Raw genomic sequence first — 27832 nt, 5'->3', positions numbered from 1 at the left:
CTTGTCTATCATATGTATCTGTACAGGCCTTGCATAATGAACTAGAAAAGGTACATTCTTAAGACCTACTTTCGGAATGAAAATTATAACATCTTTACTGAGAAAGAGAGACTAAAGTAAACATGACACGAAGGTACGTACAATGTGTAGATGTTATACGGTTTAAAAAAATTAAAATATATATGAACTATTAAGTCAAATGTTACGTAAAACTCACCTCTTTAAGTACTGACAAATGAGTACCTACTTCTGCCATATCGGAGTCAAGGTGTTATGTATATGACTACTGTAACCTACAACTTATAAAGAATATTGTTGTGTCTAGGTATGCATGCAAATGGTCAGACACTGGTTTTTATATGGCATATCATATGTACCTTAATTGTTTTCTTCATTTATTTATTTGTTTTTTTGTACCATATAGGTTCACATATTTGCTGACGCAGCAAACACTATATAATTACGGTCGTTGATGTTCTAACTTTCAATATTCAGACATGTATAAGAAAAGAAAAAATCAATGATATAATTGTATGAGAATAATCACATTATTTATCTAATTGTTCGATATGTTTCTTAAATTATCCTCTAATAGTAAATGTATTCATCGAAAATACTGTTGGGGAAAATACAACATAAGCGCACGGACGAGACTGAAAGGATATGAATGCAATTTAATTGTACGACACGTAGGATCACATGGTCAGGACCTGCAGGAAATCACCCCACTTGGGTATGTTTTGCTAACGTATAGAATTGCACGCGAGTATTATGTTGTAAGTGTCAGTAAAACGAAATAAAATTTGAATATTTCTTAATTAAAATATAATTTCAGATGCATAATGCTGATTTCCTTTACATGGTAGAATCCCCACATAGCAGAACAGCTTTGTAGTGCAGCAACTAATGACCAATCAAATAATCTACACCTTTATTTGCTTGTCAGTTATGCATACTTTAAAATGCTACAAACATATCGCGAATACATTTTGCTCACTAAAGTAGTCTCATTTTTGTAATATATAATTTGAGGAGTCTACAAGACCTGACCAACTCGATCAATTTGTCACCTAAATGAACTGAAGATGTTTCGCGTCTTTCGTTGTCAATGATCATTATTTTATATCACTATTAACGTTTCCAAGTCAGTTAACATTGATTGAAGAATATAGTTTATATATAAATATTACAGTGTAAATACGCCATGTATAAAAACAAACAAAAAAAAAACAAATTAGCTACAATTATAGTAAGCACGCTTTCGAGGTCAGCAATTATAATTGAACCATATTTTTACTAAAGAATATAAATGAAGATTAGGGAAACGAATGGTAGCCTTATTTGGCGCCAATTTATGACAGAAAATATTTAAAAATGCATTCATAATATTGATAAAGTGACCTAATGAAGATCTAACTATCAAAACTGTGACCAGGTTTGCTGTTGCCCTCTCTGATAACACTCAAACGTTCCGTTTTCAATTTGTACCAAAGGAGAGACCTATTAAGTCTGTCGAATTCCATTTTAAAATAAGCAAGGAAAATTATATATTATTATGGTTCACCCAAAATTAAAATGAAATTGAGATGTCGACGTATTTCAGACAAGGAACATGGTCATGGACATTTATATGCACCACTAAGGCGGCCGATTCCGTGCGTCGAATAATTCTGCGCAACGATATGGCATTCATGTAAACATTGAATGAGGTGTTGGTTTTGGTCGAATGTCCAATTTTGTATCAAGAGGAAACGATTGTCTTTTTTGTAAGAAGAGATATTCACAAGTGCACAAAAATGTCCGACATTTATACCCTAATTGCATATGAAAATGTGATTTCTAAATGTGAATATGAAGACTAACTACATGACCTTCGAGAACTTGTAACCCAGACAATCTTATTTACTATGTATCATTTAGAATCATAAAACAAGTACATTATATAAAAGATGGACATGTATACCGTAACAAGTTGTCCCATACGTTGTTTTATCGTCTGAAATACAAATATAAACTTGCCGCTAGAACGAGATTCTCAAGAAATTCATATGCATATAATTTGTTTCTAAGATCTTTAATGATCGTTTCCCCATAAACGAGAAATTGTAAACACATTACATCCAATTAATTGTTGGTCCTCTTCAGCTTTGTTTTATACAAAATGCTGAACTTTACTATTTTGTTACACGATCAGTTTAGTTTGCTTAATATATCTTGTCATTTACTGACATTGTTTGTTGAATGTTGTAAAACCATCTATAAACCTGACCTAATTAATCAACCGAAATGCTGACAATATCTAAATTCCATTGCCCCGTTAATAAACATTAAAAAACACAGGAATTGTATCCGGTGTTTCCGAACTTATTATAATTTTGAACAGAATATTCTGGTACAATTGACTCTTTTCAAATGCCAAGCATTGCGGTGTCTTAATAGACAGGTACAGGCTGAATTGACTACAATAGTCGATACTATTCATATAAACATTGTCAACTTTGAGGCGTTTTCTGGCAATGTCATCTAATCTATTGTATTGACTGATTATTTAACACACGTAAATGACTTGAGTACACGATAGCCACAGTTGTAAATGTTCTATTGTATACCTCCTATATATTTAGCGGTGACAAATCTTTGGATAAGTATCTACTGTAGCCATTTGCTTCGTTAATTTAAATTCTGAACAATGCAAATGCCAGACTTATATTTATAGACATACAAATCTTAATCACCGATTTATTCCTAAAAATAATAACTTAGTTTCAGTTGCGTATAAATAAAATACGATAAGTACAATATAGAAATGATAATTATGTATGTGTGTATTTTTATGTATATTTGATTTAATTTAATTGTTTTTGTAAGTTTTACAATCTTTTTATTTTTATTTCATTACATATCAATGTAATGTAGTCTTGTTTACTAGGAATTTGGTATTTTCCAGAAATTAGTTTGACCTTAGAGTTAATGGTAATCACATAACTAGGTCTTATACAGACCTAGTGCTTGGCCTTAATTTAAAATTAGTAAGAGCCACGTAAACACGTTCATTGTTACTTTTATTGTGGGAATACTAATGATTACATCGAGGCTGTTTTGCATACGTGACCCTAGACTTGGAAATAGTTTTCCTGAAGTAAACAACGTTTTAAATTTATATTCTTAGAGTAAAATTATTGGTTTTTTATCAAGGTCCTACGGGGGCTACGTGATTTATTTTATGTAAACAGCCTACATTTCGCAATTCTGGGATTTCCGAAATTGCACATTAGTTAGTTTTAATAGTGATGCTTAGATAGAAATGTCCTAGTCTGGGCTCAAAATAATTCATGTAAATTGGTTTTTCTGCTGATTCAAGTTTACAAGTTTCATGTTAATTTTTCTTCAGATGTTTTGGATTCTAAGAAAAGTATTCGATTCACTGGAAATAGTTCAGTGCTCATACAGAATTCTTGAACAAAGAAATTTCTTAAATATTGTATTCGGATTTCCAACACAGGAATCTTATTTCTTGTGCTTCTACAATGAACTGTAGACGATACAACGCAATACTGACTACAGTATACGTCATTGCCTTCCATCTTGGTTTATTCGTCGGGACTTGAACTTGAATTCATTAGAAAATTGTATTATTATGACTTCAACATTTTGTTGGTGGATTATTCTTGGATTATTTTTGGATTTGATTATTAAAACCGCAAGTTCTTATTTTTTCAAATTTTTCCAGAGTTTTTTCCAGGGTGATAAATATTTGTTAAATTTTTCAAAGCTTGTTTTTTTTTCACTTTTTCTTTTATTACTGTTTATTCGAGCCTAAACACGTAACATTATGCATGTATGTATGTATGTATGTATGTATGTATGTATGTATGTATGTATCTATGTATGTATGTATCTATGTATGTATGTATGTATGTATGTATGTATGTATGTATGTATGTATGTATGCATGTATGTATGCATGTGTTTGTGTGCGTTTGTGTGCGATCTGATGTGTCCCATACAATGCTACGATATATGGCTCGATATTTCCGATTTCCTTCAGGTGTACCAAACCTTTGAAACCAAAAAGTCATGATTCTTCAACAACATACCTGTGTTCAATGAATGCAAGGGAATCCCTTCAATAAAATTAATATAAAGTTCGCGCATATTGCGTTGAGAACTTAAACATTTTGACCTTCACTTAACCGAATGATCACCTCACATTAAATTAAGCAACCGTACACAACACAGGGACTGGTATTGTTTCTTACAATGTACCTATGCGTCATACATTTCGTATAACAAGTAAACACAAATGTATAGTACATGTATGATTGACAGGTAATTGTAAGCAGCTATACGAGCCCCTATGGTACAAACGATCATACTGTGTATAGAATTCATGTTTTGCGCGTTTTTATTATTCATACAGCACACCCACTCTTAGTCGAACTCATACATACACTGAATATAGACATTTTACATTAGCGACGACCTATGTTACGTTTTAATGAATAATACTGTGTATGTAATATTTGGCGTCAATGTGAACTGAACACAACTGGAGCGTGAGTGCAGAATCGTATCTGATTACATTAATTGAGACACCTGATGGATGTTAGTAGGAATAGTTTTCACAATAGGCATGCAAAATATCTAAATGGTATCGCTTATATAACAAATGGATTTATACATGGCTTTGAAACAAAGACATTACAAACAAGTTGAGCGCAGCTGAATTTACTCGAGATCGCTTTGATATATGACGACCTACTTTCTTGCAAGCCCTCATTAGTTTTGGGTTTCTTTATCTATTCAGTTGCATACATCCACACAAACATATAATTGATATTTAGAAGTAGTCATTGTTGTTGATCATATTTCCGAAACTCAGCTGCACTGGATCAGCTGCAGCTTGCTAATGGCTATATTGGTAATACACAGTTCATTACAGATGAATATGTGATGCCAATTGGATTAGGAAAAATGGTTATATAGTTTGGTTATTTTGACAACATATTTCCATTAGTAAAATATCCCATAACACGTAGCTGTATGTTTCAAAATCAAAGTATGTAGACTATTTGGATGGTTAAAGAAACGTGGAATATCGGCAAGATTACGATATTTACATCTCTGCTCAAGGTTATATGTAAGGGAACGCATAAGATTGTAGAGTAACACTCATAATTTTACATACTAAAAGTCATAAATAGGAACTGGCGAATCTGTGTATTGTGCATTTGTCAGATATGCGGTAATACCTAACATTGAACAGAGAGAGAGAGAGAGAGAGAGAGAGAGAGAGAGAGAGAGAGAGAAAGAAAGAGAGAGAAAGAGAGAGAGAGAGAGAGAGAGAGAGAGAGAGAGAGAGAGAGAGAGAAGGAGAGAGAGAGAGAGAGAGGGATAGAGAGAGAGAGAGAGAGAGAGAGAGAGAAAGGTGGTGGTTGTGGTGGGTGGAGTGATGGATAGAGGGACAGAAATATTAATTCAGTTTATGCATCATAATATTTGTCAATGACATTATTTTCATTATTGTTATTAGCATCAGATGTGTGTAATTGTCTCATTGTGTTTCTTCTGACAGTGCTGCTTCTATACCATTTTAGGGAAATATACTTTCCAGGTTTTTAGGACTTTATTTGCAACCTGTTTCTGCATCAAAAGAAACTAATACTCAAATGCCTAATGGTTTAAACAAAACTCACTTCACCTTGCCACTGAATGGAATATTCATAGCTGTCACTCACATTTCTACTTCAATGCCAACTCCATAACGATGCATACTCCCTGAAAGTATCGACATAAATATATGATTTTTACTGTTTTCAATTAATTATCTGTCCACGTATTCGCTGATATTTATTAAGAATACTTTAGTGAATGCAATATTGATTAAAATTTCCAAATACGCTTTGTTTTCGACGAGACGGACACATTTTAAATATCTGGTCGTTTTCATTTTCGTTTTTTCGAATATTTTAAAATTTAAATATAATTTCGTTTCGAACTTATAATATTAATACAGTCCTTTATATTTCTCTGATTGATTAAATTCATGAGTTAAAATAATTTTCTTTGAGAAAATATGAAAAAGTGGTCAAAAATAGCTTGATCATATTGAATGAGTAAGAATTATTGTAGAGCACCGGTTTATTGGGTTTTGGTAACGATCATAGCTTATACTTAGTTCTCTTGATAGTTCTCTAGCTGATACTATCTGTCGACATGTATTACAGCACGTTTCTACAATATTTAAGTTATAAATGGGGAATATAAGTTTCACATCGAAATCATGTGTTTCTATTTATGGAAAGGACTGAAATGACATGCGTTACAGGTATGTAGTTTTTTTTTATTACGAACAGTGAAGCAAATTCTATTATAGCCGTCAATTCTCCATATTGAAACTATTAGGATCTATTGTTCGGAACCTGTTTAAAACAATCAAGAACACCTTATATACACACATATGACTCATTAATTCTTCAATAGCGTAGCCACGCAATATAAAACTGGTACCACAGCTATGGCACTTAATGGGCAGCTGTATTTTTAAACCCATTGACAAATGATCCTAGTATTTATTTATTTGTGCAGGTGGCAAACGGTTATATATATATATATATATATATATATATATATATATATATATATATATATATATATATATATATATATATACGTGGATTAAATCAAAATAATTGTCAGTGCAAATATGAAAAAGTGTTCAGAAATAGCTTGATGATATTGATTGATTATAGAGTAATAAAACATTGTAGGACACCGCTTTATTGGGCTTAGTTATCGTCATAAAAAGTGAATGGGGTAAAGATTGCACGAGGGAACAATTGTTGTTATATAAATATCAGAGCCACTTGAATATAGGACTGACGTAAAGTGTTTTTGCCTATATCGGGATAAATATTTTAGTCATGAATCGGACTAGCGTTCTCCTCAAATTAGTTTGAGAAAAGCTGTCTATAGAGCCATGGTAAATACTCACTTTGATATAGCCGATTACGTGTAAGGTGCTCATACGTAACTGTGTTCTGGTTTGGTTCTTATCTGTTGTTTTTTTTGCTGGCTAGAAAGAGTATCTGTTAAAGAACAATAACTGAAGGAAGCTGTTGAATAGAAAAAATGTTAAATGATTGTATTATATCTTCTTCAATCTCTGCACTACAACGTTTGTATTCTGACCTCTGGGAAATTCTCGTTTTAACGACATTCCATATCAAAGTTAAACATATTTTATTCTATCCACTTTTATCATACTTCAAATGCCTACTTCCTCTCTCTCACAAATGCTATATCTGTCTCTCTGTCTCTCATTTATGCATTTACTTGATCTTGTCGAAAATGAGCAAAGGCCGTTGAACGGAAGTAATGTTTCTCTTGGGTGAAAAATATTAGCAGGAGAGAATAATATAATGGGTTGGAGAGAATATTATCTTGAAAGGAATTTATAAGAATACAGTTAATATATTTTTTAAATACGACATCATTAGAACGTTACTTGTTTCAGAATACAAGCAGTTTTTAGTACTTTCATTTACTATTTACGCAGTGAACATCATTATGCCCTTTTGTTTCACTCTCTAGCAGATCAGTGCTGCCATATGTGTGACCTGATTTATAATCAATACGCATGTTTGGGAGTAATGTATAGCAATTATGAACAAACCGCTGAGAAAAATAAACTTGGACTTTGAGCAGTGCCATGGATTATGTCAACGATCTATTTTGCATTCGGAATAGATCGTTTACAATATGAAAACTGATTTGTTTTAGTAAAGGCACTGCCAAGGTTACATGATTTGCAATGATGATATCTCAACAATCTCGCAGCGTACGATTAAATACTAAGTATCAGAACGCAGCAAAACCAAAACGATTGCAAACATTTTTTAAAAACAATTTAATTATCAAAATGTTATAAAATGACAAAATTAAGGAAGTTATGATATTATGAATTGAATCTAAAATGATCATATAAAGTTATATCAAGGTAAAAAATAATGAAATGTCCCATATAAATGTCAGACTCTGAATGTACTGGTCTGCCGACAGTGCTAACGTGTCAAAATGGCATTGCCCAGAACTCCTTCGAAGAATTCACAGCAGTCTCAGATTAATACTGTAGTCCAATAACAACCTTCTATTTCTAATGAATAATTAACTTAAATCTGTTTTCCTCTCATGCAACTCCTAAAACAATACAAAATACGTCTGCGTACTTGGTGTTACAACCAAAACACAATATATAAGAATCAGAAAATTCTTCAGCTCGAGGGTTTATATACAGGTGGAAAAGATAAACCACGCAGTTATCCACCACCTCTTACGTGACACTGCAAGTATCCTACAACGTAAACGAACCCAAATGATCTGCCCCATCCAAAGGGAAAGAACTTCATTCTTCTAAGAACCTACCGATCTACGTGTCCAATGGGAAACAGCCACAAACATATCAATATATTTAATTTTATTAACTGTTACTGTAAACTCGTACGTAATCATGTATTTATAGATCCTATTGCAATCGTATGTTCTTAATACCGTACAATATAACATATGCATGTAAAATATATTGCAATACATGTTCATTGCAATGCAGTCATCAATACAAATTTAACAATTTATATATATATATATATATATATATATATATATATATATATATATATATATATATATATATATATATATATATATATATATATATATATATATATATCTATATATATATATACATAACACAAGTCATTACTGAATAAGAACATTTCATTGATTTTGGTACATTTTAGCGTGAATAAATCTTCTTCAATTCTGCCTAACCAATCACATAACTATAACAGCCATTTTTGGTATTTACGCAATCAGCTATGTCAGCATGCTTTGTAGTTACTTTGATGATGGGCGTAAACATGCATTATTATATTATATTCTTCAATGATTTAGTGGATGGTCCAAGATAAATATTTTGATAATTGCAATTAATTTTCACTGTCATCAATATACACTGATAACATTACGACCAAGTTATTTAGTTTGCAGATTTGTCACTTGCAAGTTTTACCACTTGTAATTCAGATGCATCGTATTTAAAACCCTCAATGTAATTGTATCTCCATTTTTCTTGGTTTAATATTCTTTTAAGCATTTCGTTAGCAGTGCGAACTATGTTAATACATACATTATCTGTGGGAGAATATATGAAATGCTGCTTAGGGCCAACCATATTAATAGGTTTTTTGACTAGCAGAATTGGAAGGGCACAACCGTGAAAAGCAATAATGGTTAGAGCCCAACATGCCATCACATCAAACATGTGACCATAAACGTGTAAGGAGATAAAACATTTTGGGGACATAAAATAATGCCTGATTTTGCCCAAGATGTTTTAGACAAAACTCTTGATGGCCGTCGAGCTTTAGGTACAGGCCCATATCTCCTAGATTAGCAGGCTCATTAGAATTTTAATTGTTAATTCGCGACCAAGAGTTTCATGACAGGGATGCAGGTGATGACGTCTAGCTGTTAATCCCTATATGACCGGATGATGGTGTTGAAGCGGACGTGGACACAGATCAGATGATCTCCCGGAATTGTATGACCCCTGCAATGACGGAGCCAAGATCATTGATGGAGCAAGCCATTGTGCAATTGATCCTGACCATTAACGCTAGTGTGTTCACCGAGGAGAGAGATGCGACCTAGTATGTCATTTTCACTACTGACGCATTTTATGTTTGGGATAACGCCTTAGCTCAATGACAATCTAATCAGCGCTCTCATGCTTCCAAATCCAAAATTAGCATATGTTGATGACATGCTGACAAAAATACTGGTTCACCAACAGTCGGTATGTTTTCGCCAACTGTTCATCAGGGCTGCTAAGCTGCCGCTCCATTACTTTGCTGGGCCACCGGTTATATGTGCGTAGGCAACATAATGAAAAAGCTGGTCAAGATTCCTATTGCCTGCGTGTCTACATTCAAGTTTTCACCGCAAACGACGTCCCTTGCAAGCGAACAGGGACGCACAGCTGCTTGTCGAGGATCTGTATTTTCGCAATGCCAACCATTTGGTCAAAGCTATTTATTTGGGTCATCATGACCCCTTTTACATGAGTCTGATGGTCTCCTATGGACGGACCCTGTTGTTCCTGTGGATTTTCACCAAGTTGATTCCAGTTACTGTGACTTCGATTGTGCAGCGATCTAAAGGATTTCCGCGTGGTCAGTCAAAATCACAGGCCCATCACACCATCATTTGCACAAGCCACGAGATTTGAATTGGTCACCTATTGGAATAGATAATGATACCACCACTCAGTTCAAATGTAAAATAGAAAGTTTGATAAGCTTTTGTAGACAGCGACATGACAAAAAGTACGCTATAGGAACCAAATATGTTGGCGCTGGTGGTATACGCCAGAGATGACGAGTCCTCCATGAGCTCATACTGCGTAGGTTGTGTGTGTGCGTGGATCGTTCAAGGGGCGTATCTGTTCTCGCAAAAACACCTTCTCATATTTTATCGCCTCCAATCGTTTCCTGGAAACAAATCAGGGTTTAGTGTCTCGTTGGCATTCCACATATTTCCAGTGTCGTTTTATGGCATATTTATTGGTGGAGGAGTATGGGGGAATTTGCTAACGGATTTAGTCTGACGTTATGATTTTTTCTGTTGTAAAAATATCATTTTTATGTGCTGCACTTATAGAAAGGTGGAAGGACTGTCGATTTAATTTTTCATGACATATTGGACAGACGATATAGCCACGCTGAAAGCTGATTGCGATATTTCGTTGTGATTTTTACGAATGGCGAAACTAACATAACCTTTTATTTCAGGTAATCCTTTGAATAATGAAAATTATATGTACGGCATGACATTGCGACATTCACAGAGATAAAGAGAGAGAGTAGCTATATATAAAGAGAGACCTAACTTAGTTAACTGATACTCGCATTATCAATCACCACGTAAAAATGGCACACCATACCTACTAGAAAGCAGTAGCTAAGCGCCAACGACATTTGGTTTTATCGCATACGATGAGAGAAGTATTAGAAGAAATTCATGTCAGGGATATTGAAGACGCACTGATCAATCCCTATTTGACACTATGTTCGCCCGGAAGGGTCCGAGTTGTAAAGTTGGCCAGATGCGTCCTCGTTGCATGTCGTAAGAGGCGACTGTGCGAAGGCAAATTGGTTGCTATGGGAATAAATGATATTAGTAGTGGAGTAGAGACTTTCCAATTAAATTCACTACATTGGCCTTCACCTCTTCTAGACTATTTGCACTCGAGAATTCAGCTGGTCTTGTCAAGGCTCAGGCAGTCTTCAATAACTTCTCTTATTTTTCTTATATCTCTATTGATATCACTGTTGCCTCTACAATCTAACTTTGGTTTTCCCTCTCCTATCATAAGGTTTCATAGAAAGCCGCTACTCAACAGTAAATGAGAATGTTATATTACTTACTGGGTATAACACCTGTGCATCACCGGCACTTGAAACAAGTCAACGTGTTGGATTCCTTGGCGGGTGGGCGAACAAATGTGATCAATAAATAAAATGACATAATACAAATCTTCTAAAATACATATTAAAAACGAACCTTTAACGGATTCTGAAGATGAATCATGTAGCGTGGAGTCATTTCAACAATTCATGGTCATTCAGGCTTCATACACACTGAGGCCATCTGCCGCACTATCTCCATTTAATTATCTGAGAAACTATACATGGATTAGACGGCATACCAAAATGTGTCAAAAACACTGCAATTATCGTAAGCAGGAAGAAACCATGTGCCACTGCAATTCGTCGAATCCGTATCAAAGGTAACGGACAATTGCAGGAAACCAACACCATCTTACTTACCTTTAGTAAACAACTACTTTTAAGGTAGTAAAAGGTGGGGTTTGCAGGTTACACTTGAGGCATACATTCTAAATCTTCTTACATATTGCATTGTGAGAAGTATAGTTACCACGAATGCAGATGCTTCAAGCTTCCTGTGTGTGGATGATGTGGCGACTCAAACCATCGAGAAGCAGAATGTAAAGCGACCCAACATTGTGTAAGCTTTGTCAAAGGTCTAAACAAAATTCAAAAGACTGAACCTGGAAACGAGGGATGGAAATTCAGAGGGTAAAATATATAGTAAACATCCCTTTCTAGAGGCCAGATAGATGGTGGAATCGTTAATCTCCCTACACAACCCATCCTTTACATGCATATTAAAGAACAGTCCAAAGACAACATAGATTTACCCAATACGACGATATTTTCAAACGTCACACAGTATAAGCCAATAGACAGCTTTTAACATTATCCCAATCCCAAACGAAAAGAAACAGAACCATAACAGGCAGCACAAGGGGTCAGATGATCCAATGAAGATGCAGATTTCGAGGACATGGATGCATAAAGACTGCTTCATGTACTCAAGGCGGCTCGAAGCCAACGATAAAAAATTAACCTCGTACTTCCTCCTGATGAATACAACGTCTCGATTTTCCACGCAAAAGGTCTAACATAGTTACTACATCATAATTATATTTAATTAATAATGAAAAACACCATCATATAATGGAATTGTTGAAGACCTAAAACCAACTACATTGATATTATTCTGCTTGTAAGTCAGCATGAATCTCCACTGCCAATCATGCAGGAAACATTTCTGACAACATCAGACTCAAAAATTACTTCCTTTGTAATGCCTAGTCTTTAAATGTTGATAGAGTCTCAGGATGAGTTTCCGTAATTGTGAAAAAGAGGGTCACACATAACATTATTCCTTTAAATGCGAATTTACAATCAATTTATGTAAGCGTTACTTTACATTTTGTTCCATGTATGTAGCACTGAACACCGATTTGCTACCAAATGATTTAGACAACCTCGTCCAGGGACTGCCTGCCCCATTTTTATACTTGGGGATTGCAATGTCCACAACATTTTGTGGGGATCAAATTACATAAATGACAGAGGCAAAAAGGAAGAGGTTTTCATTCCTAGACACAATTTATGTCTATATAATGCCAAATCACCGCAATATTTACAACCGGGAACGGGTACATATATGAGCATCACTCTGCCAATTTGTTCTACTTTGCTGCTCTTCGATTATGACTGAAAGGTTGTTTATGACTTTCACAGCAGTGACCACTTCCCATTTCTATAAGGATTATTAACTCTGCCATCGCTAAGCCAGTTCCACATTGGTATTTAAAGAAGGTCGACTGATCCAAGTTGGATAATCTTTGTAAACTCAGATTTGACAGAGATACCTTTCCAAACGTGTATGATCCTATTCAACAATTTACTATTATTTTGATCAAGATTGCAGAAAAATCCATTCCCAGGTCCTCATCGAAGCTGTACAATAATGATCACTTAAATATGTAACATAAAACCATTAGACAATGCCGAGAATTTAGTAATTTAATAATTGCCAAAGCCCGAAAAGTTAAATTTAAGCTCTGCGAGCAATTAAAGTCTATAACACGAACATCTTAGAAAGTTAGATTTCTACTTTAAAGGCTGGTTCCTCGAGAAGAAAACAGAGGGACACGACACGAAACATTATTATAAAGAGAAAAGCATCATTCCGACATCTGAATTTTAACAATAAAATCTTCAGTTCTAAACATGTCATAGACAATGTACTTGCTGATAGTTTCTCTTAAAATTCACCATCGTCTAGTTATCAAGCAGACATTTAAAAAGCCAAAAGGTAAAGACACAATTACAACATTCACATATCTCAGAACGTTTCCACTCATGGAGCTTATGTAACCTATAATAAGGCGCATGATACATTCGCTGGACCTAATGAAATACATTACCTTTTTTGAATCACCTAAATGGACCATCTTTAGTCGCTCTTTTTTGAAATTTTCAATGATTCACGTATCACTGGTAATGTACAACAAATATTGAATGAAGCATCATAAATACCCACAAAGAACCTACTAACTACTGTTCCATTGCTTTCATGTGATGCGTGTGTTAAACAATGGAATGAATAATCGATTCTCTACTTGTTAGATACTTGGAGACTAATAATTTGTTATTTCATTTTCAAAGTGACTTTCGATATGGCCCTAATACCAATCGAGATTGCAGAATAATGAATTACCAAGTCTTCTGAAATTGTATTACTTCTTTTCTTTAATTTAGAAAAAACCCGTGATAAAACAAAGAGGTACGGAATAATGAATGATATATGAAATCTAGGTCTAAAAGACTGTCTACCGCGTTTTGTATCAAACTTTCAAACAGACAATTCAAAGTACAAGTGGATTCCACCTTCTCTAATATATATGTTTAAAAGTGCAAGAGATGGGTGTGCCCCAGGGCAGTATTTGACCTGTAACATCTTTCAACATCAAACTTAAACTTAATAGCACTACCAAGTGTTATCTCCTGGTGTAGTTTGCTCCCCCATATGTTGATGATTTCCTTTTATGTTATCAATCGAAGCATGTGAGTACAATTGAAAGAAAATAATAATAAAATATGATTAAACATTGGGCTAATGATAATTTATTTCATATTCTCAAAATGTCAGTAACTAAGTCATCATGCTAAACCTAAACTCACGATGGACAGGACACCTATACCGGTTATTGAGGAAACGAGGATTTAGGTATTGTCTTAACAGAAAACTCACTCATAAAGAATTTGAACGCTAAATACTTAGGAAAGTATATAAGACATGAGCGCTACTTCCTGAGCACACCACATATGTGATGGGTACACTGTTCTCCAGAAAAATGTCCAATAGAGAAGAGACAACGATCGTTGACAGTACAGACGCTGACCCAGAAAGATGACTTCGACATATAAGATACATGACTGACTGTACCAAACCTTCCGTGAATTTGGATGTGATTTGAAATCCTGAAACTCGAGTCATGCTGTAAAACATAACATCAGCGATGCAGCAAGACATTGTTATGCTTCTCTCAAAAGGGATGTCATTCATCTGAACCTCATTGAATTTCATCTGCACATTCTAGATACCACCTACTAAAGATGGAATCCCAGTCAATTACAGGCGTTCAGACGGACATGCCATAACTAACTGGACCGACTAAAATGTAACTGCTCTACCAGAGAAGAGGAAACACGTCGAGTCACTTTTATAATATCGAGATTGCCCTTTCAGCTACTTACTGGGCAGATGTTTGCTAAGTAAAAGGTCAAGTTTGAAAACGTGACTAATCATTATGAAAATGAATTCTTAAGGGCTTCATTAGATTTTAATTCTTATTTAATACACAGCTTCCTTGAATATATTATTGTGTGCTAAATACGACCTTTTAAACCCTAATGTAATATATTAAGCAGACTTCGTTCAGGAAGCCATTAAGTAATCATTTAATTTCCCAGCGACCAAAGCTTAGAATGTATCGATTCTTTTGGATCATCTGGCTTGAAGACGATGCTATCGACATTCTGAGTATAAATGCAGCATCTATTTGATTCAATAATGTGGGATTACAGTGATCAAATTGTATTGTGTGTGGATATAATGAATATATTTTTTTCATGAAACAGTCATCGACTCCCCTTCTACTGTCTTATTTTGAAAGTGCTCTCTGGAGAACGATGGTATAATAGAAATGTAGTTATGAATAATATATTTAAAGCGAAATGTATATTACTGGCAAAATGACAAATTACTAAAACAATGCGAGTCTTGTCAGAATTTTCTGTGAACGTTGTAAATATATTCATATTTGGTATTTCTAAATTCAATGTGAGGGGTAGCCCTAACCAGCCATCTTTAATTTTTATGTATATGTGATTTAATTTATATTTGATTTAATTTAATTGTTTGTCAGGTTTAATTTTCTGATCCCATTACATTATATTGTATCGTAACTTTATTTACTGGATTTGATATATAGTTCAGTTCTAACTGATTTCTTTTGTTGAATTTTTGAAGTAAACAACTTTATAGAGACATCTAATGGTGATCTATTTCAGACCTGATTCAGAAACCAGTAAGTCTTGTAGTAAATAACGTTTTTATTTCCAGAGTAAGATTCTTAAAAAGGAATCGAGGCCATAATTGGAGTACGTGAAAACTGCATATATCAATTAGGTTTTACCAGATGATTGACCCATATCCGGGTATCTGTCTTGCGTTGTAATTAGATATATTATTGATGTTTTGGGAAAGACTAGTCATTCGTTCCTTAACACTTGAGAATTTAAAATGTTTTTATCGACAAGATGACCGCTATCGCTTAAATGGCTTGAAGCAGCTGCTTTTTTGTGCAGTTTTTTATTTTATATGCGCTTGTTGCCTGTCTTTGTCTGTCTTTGTCTGCGTTTTTGTGTTCACCTTGCATTGACTGTTAAGTTCGTATGTGTTTCTTAATCTCCTTGTTTAGGAAATAAGAACAATTTGACATTTTCTCAGCTCTCTTGCTCAAATGCTAATACTCCCTTTGTTGTTGAACAGACCGTCATCACGTGATACTTGCCAGCCATCCCGTTGATGCCATGATGGAACCTCATTAATTGCTTGACATGACCACTCCTTGGCTCACCACACTAGAGTGTACTCTAGACTAAACGAACTGGGACTACTTTCGTCATTACTTAAATGTAAACCGAAGTGAAAAAAGAAACATTGTTTCAAAGCTTTCTGGCGTAGAACAGGACGAATAATTACAGTTATCTACCTTAGGACCTTTCCGGCTCAATAACAATAATTTAAAAATTCGACCGTTAATCTAGATAACCTAACTCAAATCCCTATGAAATCTTCAACCTTTGTATTAACTATCCAATATTTACCTCTGTGTATTGCATTATTCAATGCCCAATCAGTACGACCACCGAAAAAGCGCACAGAAATAGTTAATTGTATGAACAATCAGAATATCGACGTCTTTGTCCTGCGAGAAACATGGTTAAAAACATCAGGCGATGAGCTCAAGTGCGCAGATCTAACACCCACTGGTCACAAAGAAATCCATGATCATACGTCCTAACCACGACATAACTTTCAACTTGTACTTTGCCCGTCCAGGAAACCCAAACACATCAAAATTCATAGATTATATTAATGTTTTCAACCTCAAACAGTTAACCATCCCACCCATAAACATGGTCAGATTTTAGAATGGATTCTTCATAGACCTGATAATAAAATTATAGTTTCCATTAATAGTTTCAAGCTCTAACGGTATAATATTCTACATTTTTCCCTGGTATCCAATGAATTTGCATCGTATCACCTCTGCATTATATGCCATCTTGACTTATCAGTCCCTAACCATCCACCTTTACTTGCTACTAAGAGAAACCTCCGTATGATAAATAGAACAAAACTAATGCATGACATCTAAGCAAACCTAACAACTTGCCTACCTCTTACAGCATAACAACTCGATAATTGCATGCGTTCATTGCTCTTCAAACATGCCCCAACCACCATGTCAGAGTATCAATTCAAAAGTGTTCTCCATGGTATTGCAGTGATAAGGACTAGCTCCATACTGCTAACAGAAGCCGCCGTAAAGATGAGAGGCGTTGGCTTTCCACCAGACTCACTATTGATAAGCAAATCTATGAAACCGCTAAGAATACTGTCACAAAATAGTCCATGCACCGAAATCAGCACACTACACTACTAATATCATGGAACGTTCCAGCTGCAAAGACCTCTTCGAGCTTGGTAACAAGCTAATGTCAAGGAACAACTGTACACCACTTCCAACTACCTTCTCTCTAGTGTATCCTCCGGACGTCTTTGCAAATGTATTCCGTGACAAAGTACAAACCATTAGAGATAAGCTTGACAACACAGTTGCAATTGACTAGTCGTAACCATACAGTGCGGAAACATAATTTTAGCGGCAACCATTAGCAGCACTTTAACCTGTTTCTATGGATTCAGTATTTACAATCGTGATGAAGCGTGCACCAAAGTCTTGTGAAATTGATTTAATTCCTTCATCACTGCTGCTTGAGTGCTTAGATCCAGTATTGCCTTCACTAACTTATGTTATTGAAACCTCTTTCTCGTCCGGGGACATATCATCAATTTTCAAAACCGTCACTTTAAAGCCTATGCTAAAGTAACCAACATTCGACCATAACGATTTAAAGAACTACCACCCATATTATAATCTGCCATTCATATAAAAAATCTCAGAAAAGGTTGTTCTATCCCAACTTGTATCTTTTTAGCCATGTACATTGTGCATATCGCCCTTGCCACAGTACTGAAACTACTCTACTAAATGTAGTTAATGACATTCTCTATGATTTGGATAGCGAAAAGATTACATTCCTCATCCTCCTTGATTTGTCTGTAGCATTTTACACAATATACCATGATATATTTCTTCCCCGTCTCCAGCATGTATTTGGCATTCATGATACAGCCTTACTGTGGTTCAAGTCCTACTTGGTCAACAGGACAAAAATTGTGTCTCCAAATGGAATACACTTCAGCCCAGTTACCATATGTTGTGGTGTTCCACAGGGGTCTGTTCTTGGACCTGTTCTCTTCATTCTATACACTCAGCTCAGCCGCTCTCAAGTGTCATTTATCATCATCCAGTATCTCACCAAATGCACGCTGACGACACTCAAATTTACAATTCTAGCGACCCAACTGAAGTTGATGCTACCATCCAAGGTGTAGAGAGGTTCATTTTTGATGCGAAATCATGGATAACATTTAACAAGCTACAGATGAATGATGATACAAATGAGGCCATTCTGATCACAATACACAGTCTTTCTCAATCCCATCCTTTACCTTAAACAATACATATCAGTAACAACAACATTAAATTAAGACCGTCAGTACGAAACCTAGGTGTCACTCTGGACATTGGTCTCATGTTGCACCAACATGTCATGACAATATACAAGGCTGCATATCTTGAGCTGAGACGCATCGGCTCCATTCGCAAAATAAATTGCCGTTGATGGCACTAAAACACTTTTGTGTTCATTAGTACTTCCAAGATTGAACTATTGTACTCAGTTATGTCTGGTTTATCTCATTATCTACTTCTGAAACTTTAAAAAGTTCATAACACAGTTGCTCGGATCATACTTAGAGTATCACGATTAGAGCACACCTCCCCATGCATTTACCCTATGCTGGCTATCCATTCGATCCAGAATCAATCACAAAATTTGTTCGCTGTGCTACGTTTCACTGGCGGACTCCAGTCCAAGATACCTATCTGACCTCATCCATGTGAACATTCCAGCAAGATACTTACGCTCCTCTTCTGACAATCGTATACTCATTATTCCCACTACGAAAACAAAGTCATATGGACAACGTTCTTTTGCATAACAGGGCCCAGGAACATGGAACGAATTGCCCACTTAACTTAGACAAAAATACACAGTGATCGCATTCAGAAGTGCTCTTATAACACACTGATTTCGACTGCAAGAACAAATTTAAAGACCTAATAATGTTCCCTACGTTAAATATTCCCAGCATGTTTTATGTTTTTTAATATCATGGTGTTTGATGTCTGTAATAATATCAGTAGATATGTTTTTATGTTATAGGTGTTTTCTAATGACTTAAGCGTTTAGAGCTTCTAAAGATTAGGCGCTATACAAAGTTTTAACTCTTCTCACATTAGGGCTTTCAGATACATTTATAAATGTGTACTTGTACATTGATACCTAAATGCAAAAAAAAAAAAAAAAAAACCAAACAAACAAATATTTTGATTGGCGTGTTTAGAGTTCTGAGGCCAGATTTACTTAGTAATGATTTATCGCTTCCTCCCCGTCATTAAATCCAAATTTATCAATAACGTACCCTAAACACAATAGAACCTCACGTGTCTTGTTAATTTTCAAGTTCACTTTTTTTTAAAGGTCATCAATTACAAGCACTCTTCTTTACAGACAACCCATGACGAATCTTATTTCATGCATCATTTTAATGGATATGCTGGCATCACGGGGTATCAATTCCTTAGAAGGTAAGCGTTATCTTGATGCGCTCGTAGCTACAAATTACATGAAGATATCGGTACGACATGAGTCGATATTAAACTGAAATTATGTATATTATACCATTACAATTTCAGTAAGTGCTTCCAAAGAACTGGATCCTGACAACCACTACAATGTATTTTAACTCACCTTTGGGACTAATATCCCTTTGTGTCTGTCGAGCGTGCATTAGCATTTTCTGTATTGTATTCTTCTAACTAATCGAGATTACAAATTTCATTCCATTTGTTAGAGACGTTTATGTCGATATATGCAAACAGTGCCCATCAGACGTTCTAAGTGATATCGATTCTAAACGGAGGAAACCGTTTTTACTACTTTTACTAAAAAACACACTTCTATGAAGAAGGAAAACCAGTTTCTGGAAAACATCTTGAAATAAAGAAATCACACCGAAGGAATACTGAATGTCACAAACAATAATTAAGTAGTTGTATAGATTGGTTTTTGTTTGAAATTTGTTGCAATGATTAAATAATTTACACACACACACATATATATATATATATATATATATATATATATATATATATATATATATATATATATATATATATATATATATATATATATATATATATATATATATATATATATATATATTTCTTCACATAACGTGACAGGTCATGTGTTAAAATTTTGACCTGATGTCTTTCTATGTATTTACGCATTCCCTCTCGACAATGGTAACTTGGAATATTTTCCGTTGGAAATTAGAACCTTGTTTTCTCCTTGCTAATATAAGTCTTACTCCCAAGTCCCCTATTGTCACAGAGCAAGTGATAGAACATATAATCCACCTTGAAAAGTGAATTGACGAAACATTTATAATATCATTACTAATATAAAATTCCACTTGCTATGCCTTTAGTTTACAAAGGTCAATGTGCGATAAATGAAGCAATTTTAGGTCAGACCATGAGCGTATTTTGTCCGGTGTGTTTAGGTGTTCACTGACTGGATTATAGGTGAAAGTGTTACAGACATTGAGAAGACTGGAAGGACGAGGTATGTTTATTCTCATCTTATGCGAAACACATTTATATATACTTTACTAAAATTACATTCAAGAATTACTCAGGGTTTCAAAGAACATATTATCGCCTAGCAACAACTGCTGTATTAAATATCGGTTTCAAGCTGAAGTAATTGAAGTCCTGTTTTTAATGTGCTACTTCTGATGCCCTGCAAGTTATGCAAATATTATGAGCATAATTAGGCTTTAAACGGCCTTATAATAATTATCGAACCAATGACTTAATGGTCACAACCCTCTATCCATCCCTTATACTTACTCTTGACGGGATTGAAGTTTCATACCATCTATATATACAAGTCTCATACGATGAAACTTATCACAAAAGTTAAATTCAAGCTCAAAAATGCAAATTAGATATAATACAGAGTGTTTCAGATTCATGTTAGCCAAACCAGGACATGATGGAAGAAACATAATTGTGAACTGTTTATTACTTTGGTGACGTCCTCTGAAATTGCAAAAGAGTAGATGATGAAAGTTGTTCATCAATATTGTTTAAATATTTAATATTGACAGAGAATATTGTTTCGATACATATGTCAGATTTTGTCTCTTAGAGCTACAATGGATTACAAACCGCAGGACAATAAACGTGTGTAAAGGGCAGACTATCGACCTGAACTGGGAATTTGATGTAAAGGGAAAAGAAATAAGAATGCTGGAGTGGTATTTCAATGACATCTTGATTTGTGTCGAGTCAACTAAAGACGGTTTTAGCGTTGAACATCCCTATCAGGACAGAATAGTGAGATTAGGAGGATCAGGAATTCGCTTGAAAAATATATCCTTAGATGACGAAGGAACATTTACCTTGCTTCCTGTACTTTTCTGGTCTACAAGCGAGAGTATGCAAAGCATTTCATTGCAAGTCTTAGGTAAGAAATGTGCTTTTTGTTTGTTTTTGTTGTAAGGTGGTTTTGACTTTTTCAAATCATTTGTTCTAAGCAGGAATTTTATGTGCATGCCATTGCTTCGTCAGAGCATGCATAAATGTTTCAAGTAAACCTATTGGTTTTTGTAGGTTAAAATATATATTTAACATTCGAAATTCTATCATGAAAGTACAATTGTTAAATATTGGATTAATTGTTTGCATGTTGCATTATTGCTATGACCAAATAGGTATTTATGACACTAATTTATCGTACAATGTTACTGTTTAATTTATACAGAACCACCGACGTCCATGTGCATGGTCAAGATCAGTGTTTTGGATAAAACCTCGAAACTCATGTGTGACTTCTCATCATCAAACTGTGGAAGACCACAGATGTCATCACTTTGGCAAAGAAGCAGAACACTCGAAACTTTGGTACTTATAATTGTTTAATCAGAAAATGAAATATAAAGAACGTAATCTTTTCTTATTAAAAACCAAACAGGAACATGTGTGTGAAGATATATTATGTTATTATACGTACGTTGAAAAGGAAGAAAGAAAATTTAAACAAACACACCATTGATAATTGACATGTCGTCCATATTGATTTGGTTTGCTAGTTTGGTTTCTTTCAAACGAGTGAAGATCCAAAAGTTCATTTCATCAGCATCTTCATCTTTAGGAAATGTTTTATCGTTAGTTCTTTTGGTTTCGAAGGCACCATTGGTTAACGTTAGAGAAAGAAAAAAAAAACATTTCACAGTTTAGTTATACCGTATATAAATGTTTAATCTAAACTTATGAATAAAATGTTGATATATTCATTGCAATATGCATAATGTTTTATTTATGACAGGGGGAAGGAAATTATATAGAGATGAATTCCACGTTCAACGGCACCGAAATACTATGTTGTCTGCAAGGAAAAGCCAGTGATTGTTTTGATGACTCTTCAAAGCGATTATGTGCGTCTATTTATCTCAGCGTTAATGAAAGTCAATTTCAACCCGGCAACAGTGTACTGCAAGGTATTTATTCAGTCAGCAGTACAAATTACAATCGTATATAAATCCTTCTTAAATAAAAAAAGAAGGAAGAAAACAAATAGAAAACGAAACATGTTATTGAAATAGACGTTCCGTTAATATATAATGTTTATACAGATAAATTATTCTCTATATCTCACCCACATGTTTCATTTATCTTACATTTAACCTATTGCTAAATAATTGTCTTCCCGCACGGATATATAAACGTAACGTAATAACTGATTTGAATTACATGCTCTTTCACAGTTTGACCATTAAGTAGTGTGGATACATATATATGCCTTGTGGCAGCGAGGTTGGGTTGAAGTTTGTGAACTAGTAGCCGAAAGGTATTTGGGGCGAAATCCCTTGTGATGGACCTCAGTCGAAGCCTACATTAGACATTGCATGCACATAAAGTGTATAATGCTAATCATCTGTATACAACGAATACGTTGCGCTCATTCATATAAGCAAGGAGAAGAATATATTTGATATTCAGGCTGAGTATTTGTCTGGAAGAGTTTATATTAAAGCATTTGTTTATGATATGTGACTAAACCCTATACATGTTTGTAAGCAAGATAAGACAATGATACCTTCTGTGTCTCACATGTTTGCAATGAATTTGAATTTAGTCTTTAGCTGCAAATCATATCATATTGTGTTGTATTATTCAATCCTGCTAGCCTATTAAGAAATAATATAAAACAACGATTCTCTTTAACAACACAAACACCGATGACTCAGCATTTCATTACACACCTACATATCTAATTAAAGCATGATGTTCTAATTTGCCGTGTGATGCAAAGTTTGTTTTCAAGAAATTAATCTATTACGCAATCTCGGAGGAGCAACACAAGAATTAAATGATCCTTTATTACAGACGTTCATTATAAACTAGATTTTACATACTAATACACGTTGCAAGGGAAGTCTCATACTCTGGACCAAACAAAAACGAGATATAGATGATAACATATAGGTTCACAAATGATGCACACATACAATTGAGTGATAGTTACCTGGTACTATTTCCAGGTTCAGCTGCACCCCCGATGACCCTCATATCATACCTCACACATTCCCCTACATCCTGTTGAATCAAGGCCCGAATTGTTAGATTATAACAGGCATCCATAAAACAAGCGCTCGTTTTCCCAACTTTTGAAGTCCTATCGTGGGCAAATGAGGTTTTGCAATGAACTAGGCAAAGCAATAGCTTGCGCTTCCAACAAATAGCATGAACACACAATCAGCATGCTTGCCAAATTATTACCTAAATCAATTTAACTATCTATGTTTGTCTTGATTTATGGAAATATATAATATAGGGATCATTGCAAACACTAAATATTGTCAATCAAGTGATAAAGACTCCAAATAAACGAATTTACAGATCTAGGTTATGCGACAATATGATGTACACTTAGTACGTGCACATCATTTATTTCGTTTTCTAATCTAACATCCTTTATCATTAACAACCCCTTACATAAATATTTAGTGACTTTCCTCCAATTAATGGCAACATAGATCCATTATATTTTGCTCTTCTTTATCGTAATATTTAGATATTTCAAAATATCCTTAATGCTTATCACCTTTCTTAATTTTCTTACCTTTTAATAAGGGATAAATAATTTGAAAAAGCTATTTATGTCCATTTGAAGTGAAAAACCAACAGCAGTACAGAATGGAAGGTAGTACAAATAATTGGAGAATCCATAAATATGAAGCTCATTATCGTATATTTTCATCCTGGAAGCAACATTGTTAATTAATATATTTCTGAATTGGGTAAGTGAATACCAACGTATTAAAACAATATTACTTACCATCAACATCTCTAGTATAATATATTTGTTTTTTAAACTTGCATGTTTGTAGCAATTTAAAGTAGCTAAATATCATATAAACGAAGACAAAATAAGTCCGATTTATTAATTATGCAAACGTAATTTTGTTTTGGAAAATATAGAATCGAACCTGATCGACTTTTTTGAAACGTTCAGAACATTCAAATCAACACAAGAAAAGAATAACTAAACACAGCAGCAGGTATAGTAAAGCAAACACCAATAAAAGACAAAGTTATTCAATGGTATTACTTGCAATTTGCTCGAACTGTAATTGCTGATATGTTTGGATTTTCAGATTTTTCCACGAAACCAACTAAAACATATTTATTCAAAGCCAGAGATAAATAACACCTCTTTTGCCTTAAATAACAAATAAAGTCAGTGCGAGTTACCATACTCTACCAATGTGACCACTTTGTATTCGTTATAGTTGCAATTACAGCTACATATTGATTATCTGTTCGTTTCGTAGTTATTACCTGATTAAACTATCAGAACAATAAGTTAAAAATCACAAACATTTTAATGGCAAATTAAACACCCCAAAATTACATTCGTTTGCATATCAGGTAACAAACGATAGATGAAATTAAAATTGAACATTATAAAGGTATATGACGTTACGAGAAAACCATATATCATGCTGAAACTGTGTTAAATTGACCATGTGTACAGCTTCGTTGAGAATGGGTAGGTCAGGGTTTTAAGGGCTATTAATATAAGTTATTATCCGTTGGCCTTGCGGAATTTAGTGCACATTTGGGATCGTTGCTGAAACATGTTGGATGTTAATTAACAACATATATACAACTCATGAACTATAGGGCTGCGAAACCTGACGTGAATACCGAAGACGCATCTACCTTAAATATTTTCAATGTTATTTTCTAAACACAATATTGTAGCATACTGTCTGAGTATTCTCTCTTCTTAGCTCGGCGTTGTATGTGCTGCAAAACTAAGGTAAAGCAGATACGTGTCTTTTAATGTTATGTGTTCCATGTACGTTGGTCAAATAATATCATATTTTCTTTATCAAATTTATAAGTTTACATCCATTCAGCTTATAAGCAAAATGTTATGTACAACTGTTAGAAAAATAAAAATTCCCTTCGGAGCAAAAGCTTTTATACAATCAAATGATAAATGTGATTTTAAGATTAAAGGTTATGTGCAACCAATACGAAGGAAACATGATACTTGGAGAAAATTAATTTTAATATATGTGAGCCAGAGATTAATTGTTTAACTTCTTAAACCCTTAACTCAGCCAAATACGTTTTTGATTTCTAAGCCGTAGGATCTTATTAAAACCAAGATGTCATGCTAAAATTATGTCTTAGTTACTTGGTAATAAAATGTCCTTTTTATAGTTATTATAGTATATTTTGGTGGTTCATCAGATGTTACGATCAAATTACGACTCTTGGTCCTACACTGTTGCATCACCTGAACTAGAGTTTTTTTTCAGCGTTTCCAAAATGCAAACTAGATGGTTATAATGCATCCTTATTAGGACTATGGAATAATACATCTTTTAATTTTACCTGATATGTGATATGTTTGCTCGTAGGCCTAACCATTTATTTCCTTTAGTCTCCGACAGTTGTGATACAGATTGGAGCAAACTGTACAGTCCTTACAGTTTTATTATGTTGATTATCTGCGTAATCGTGAGCTCCTTGGCATCATCGTTTTCTTTCTTAACCTTCAGACAGATAAAGATACTGGGTAAGAACATTACGAAATTCTTTAAATGCACTATGTTGTTTTTATCCATGTAGAAATCTATAAATTGATAAAAAGTCCAAATCTAAAAAACATATCTTCACTTTGTAAGTTATTCGGATCTTTCTATGGTAAGAAATAAAAAAATGTTGTGTCCTGTTCTAGTTAGATATTCAAATATATATATATATGTGGATTTAGTATAGCGCCTAATCTTTAGAAACTCTAATTTCTTTACTATGGCAGATAACCCATACAATCATATAAAACGAAATAATGGCAGAAGTATATGCCATGAAATTACAAAGCATGAACATGCTGATAATAATTTAAAAAAGTAAATATTAAATCTTAAGTCTGTTCTGTTAGTCGAAATAATTGAATCTGAGGGCACTCTTGAATGACATTACAGATCTTTATGTCTAAAACTTATGAGCAATTCGTTCGACACAGATTGGCTCTAGTACGCAAGGGAATATTGTCCGCACGACATTTGTTTAACAGTGGGGACAATGAGAAAATCGTGGTTCAGACGAGGAGAATTAGTTTCTAGGTGGCGTGTACACAACGGTGACGTCAGATAGGTATGTTAGACTGGAAAGAGCCAAATCAATTTAGCATATTGAACATATTTTGTAATTGATCGAAAGGGTATTAAGTGAAGGTTACAAAGAAGGGGAGGTGTGATTATTTCTTTGTAAATCCGAGCCCTCGTGTTTTGAACTGTTTTCGTTACTGAGAAAAACTATATGATCCAGATAGAAGTACAATAGTCCATTATTACAAGTGCTAAGGAAAACATTTGTTTAAGTGACGTTAATCGAAAAAATGTTAATGCTTAAAAAAAAAATAAATAAATATATATATATATATATATATATATATATATATATATATATATATATATATATATATATATATATATATATATATATATATATATATATATATATATATATATATATATATATATATATATATATATATATATATATATATATATATATATATATATATGTATAGATATATATCTGTATATATATACATACATATATACAACTACATATACACATATATATATATATATATATATATATATATATATATATATATATATATATATATATATATATATATATATATGATATAGTTAAAAATATACTCTGTACTGCTGATTGACTCAATTCGATACTATCATAATATTATATGCATATATAACTTCAGGTACGGAGAGGCAAGATATCTACGGATAA

At 34.0% G+C, this 27832-nt stretch overlaps 1 protein-coding gene across 1 annotated transcript; it reads left to right on the top strand.

Moving 5' to 3' along the window:
* LOC149793544 (uncharacterized) lies at window positions 1-27832 on the top strand. Its single transcript, XM_089969016.1, has 7 exons — window positions 1-133; window positions 19929-20005; window positions 21636-21953; window positions 22251-22390; window positions 22815-22986; window positions 26448-26582; window positions 27804-27832. Exons 1-7 carry the CDS (start codon window positions 123-125, stop codon window positions 27830-27832), a joined length of 882 nt encoding a protein of 293 aa, XP_089825142.1. The 5' UTR covers window positions 1-122.

The sequence above is a fragment of the Sinohyriopsis cumingii genome, chromosome 8 (genome assembly GCF_028554795.1).
Source record: "Sinohyriopsis cumingii isolate HCF-2022 chromosome 8, ASM2855479v2, whole genome shotgun sequence".
Lineage (NCBI taxonomy): Eukaryota > Metazoa > Mollusca > Bivalvia > Unionida > Unionidae > Sinohyriopsis > Sinohyriopsis cumingii.
This window is presented reverse-complemented; position numbering and strand designations above follow the sequence as displayed.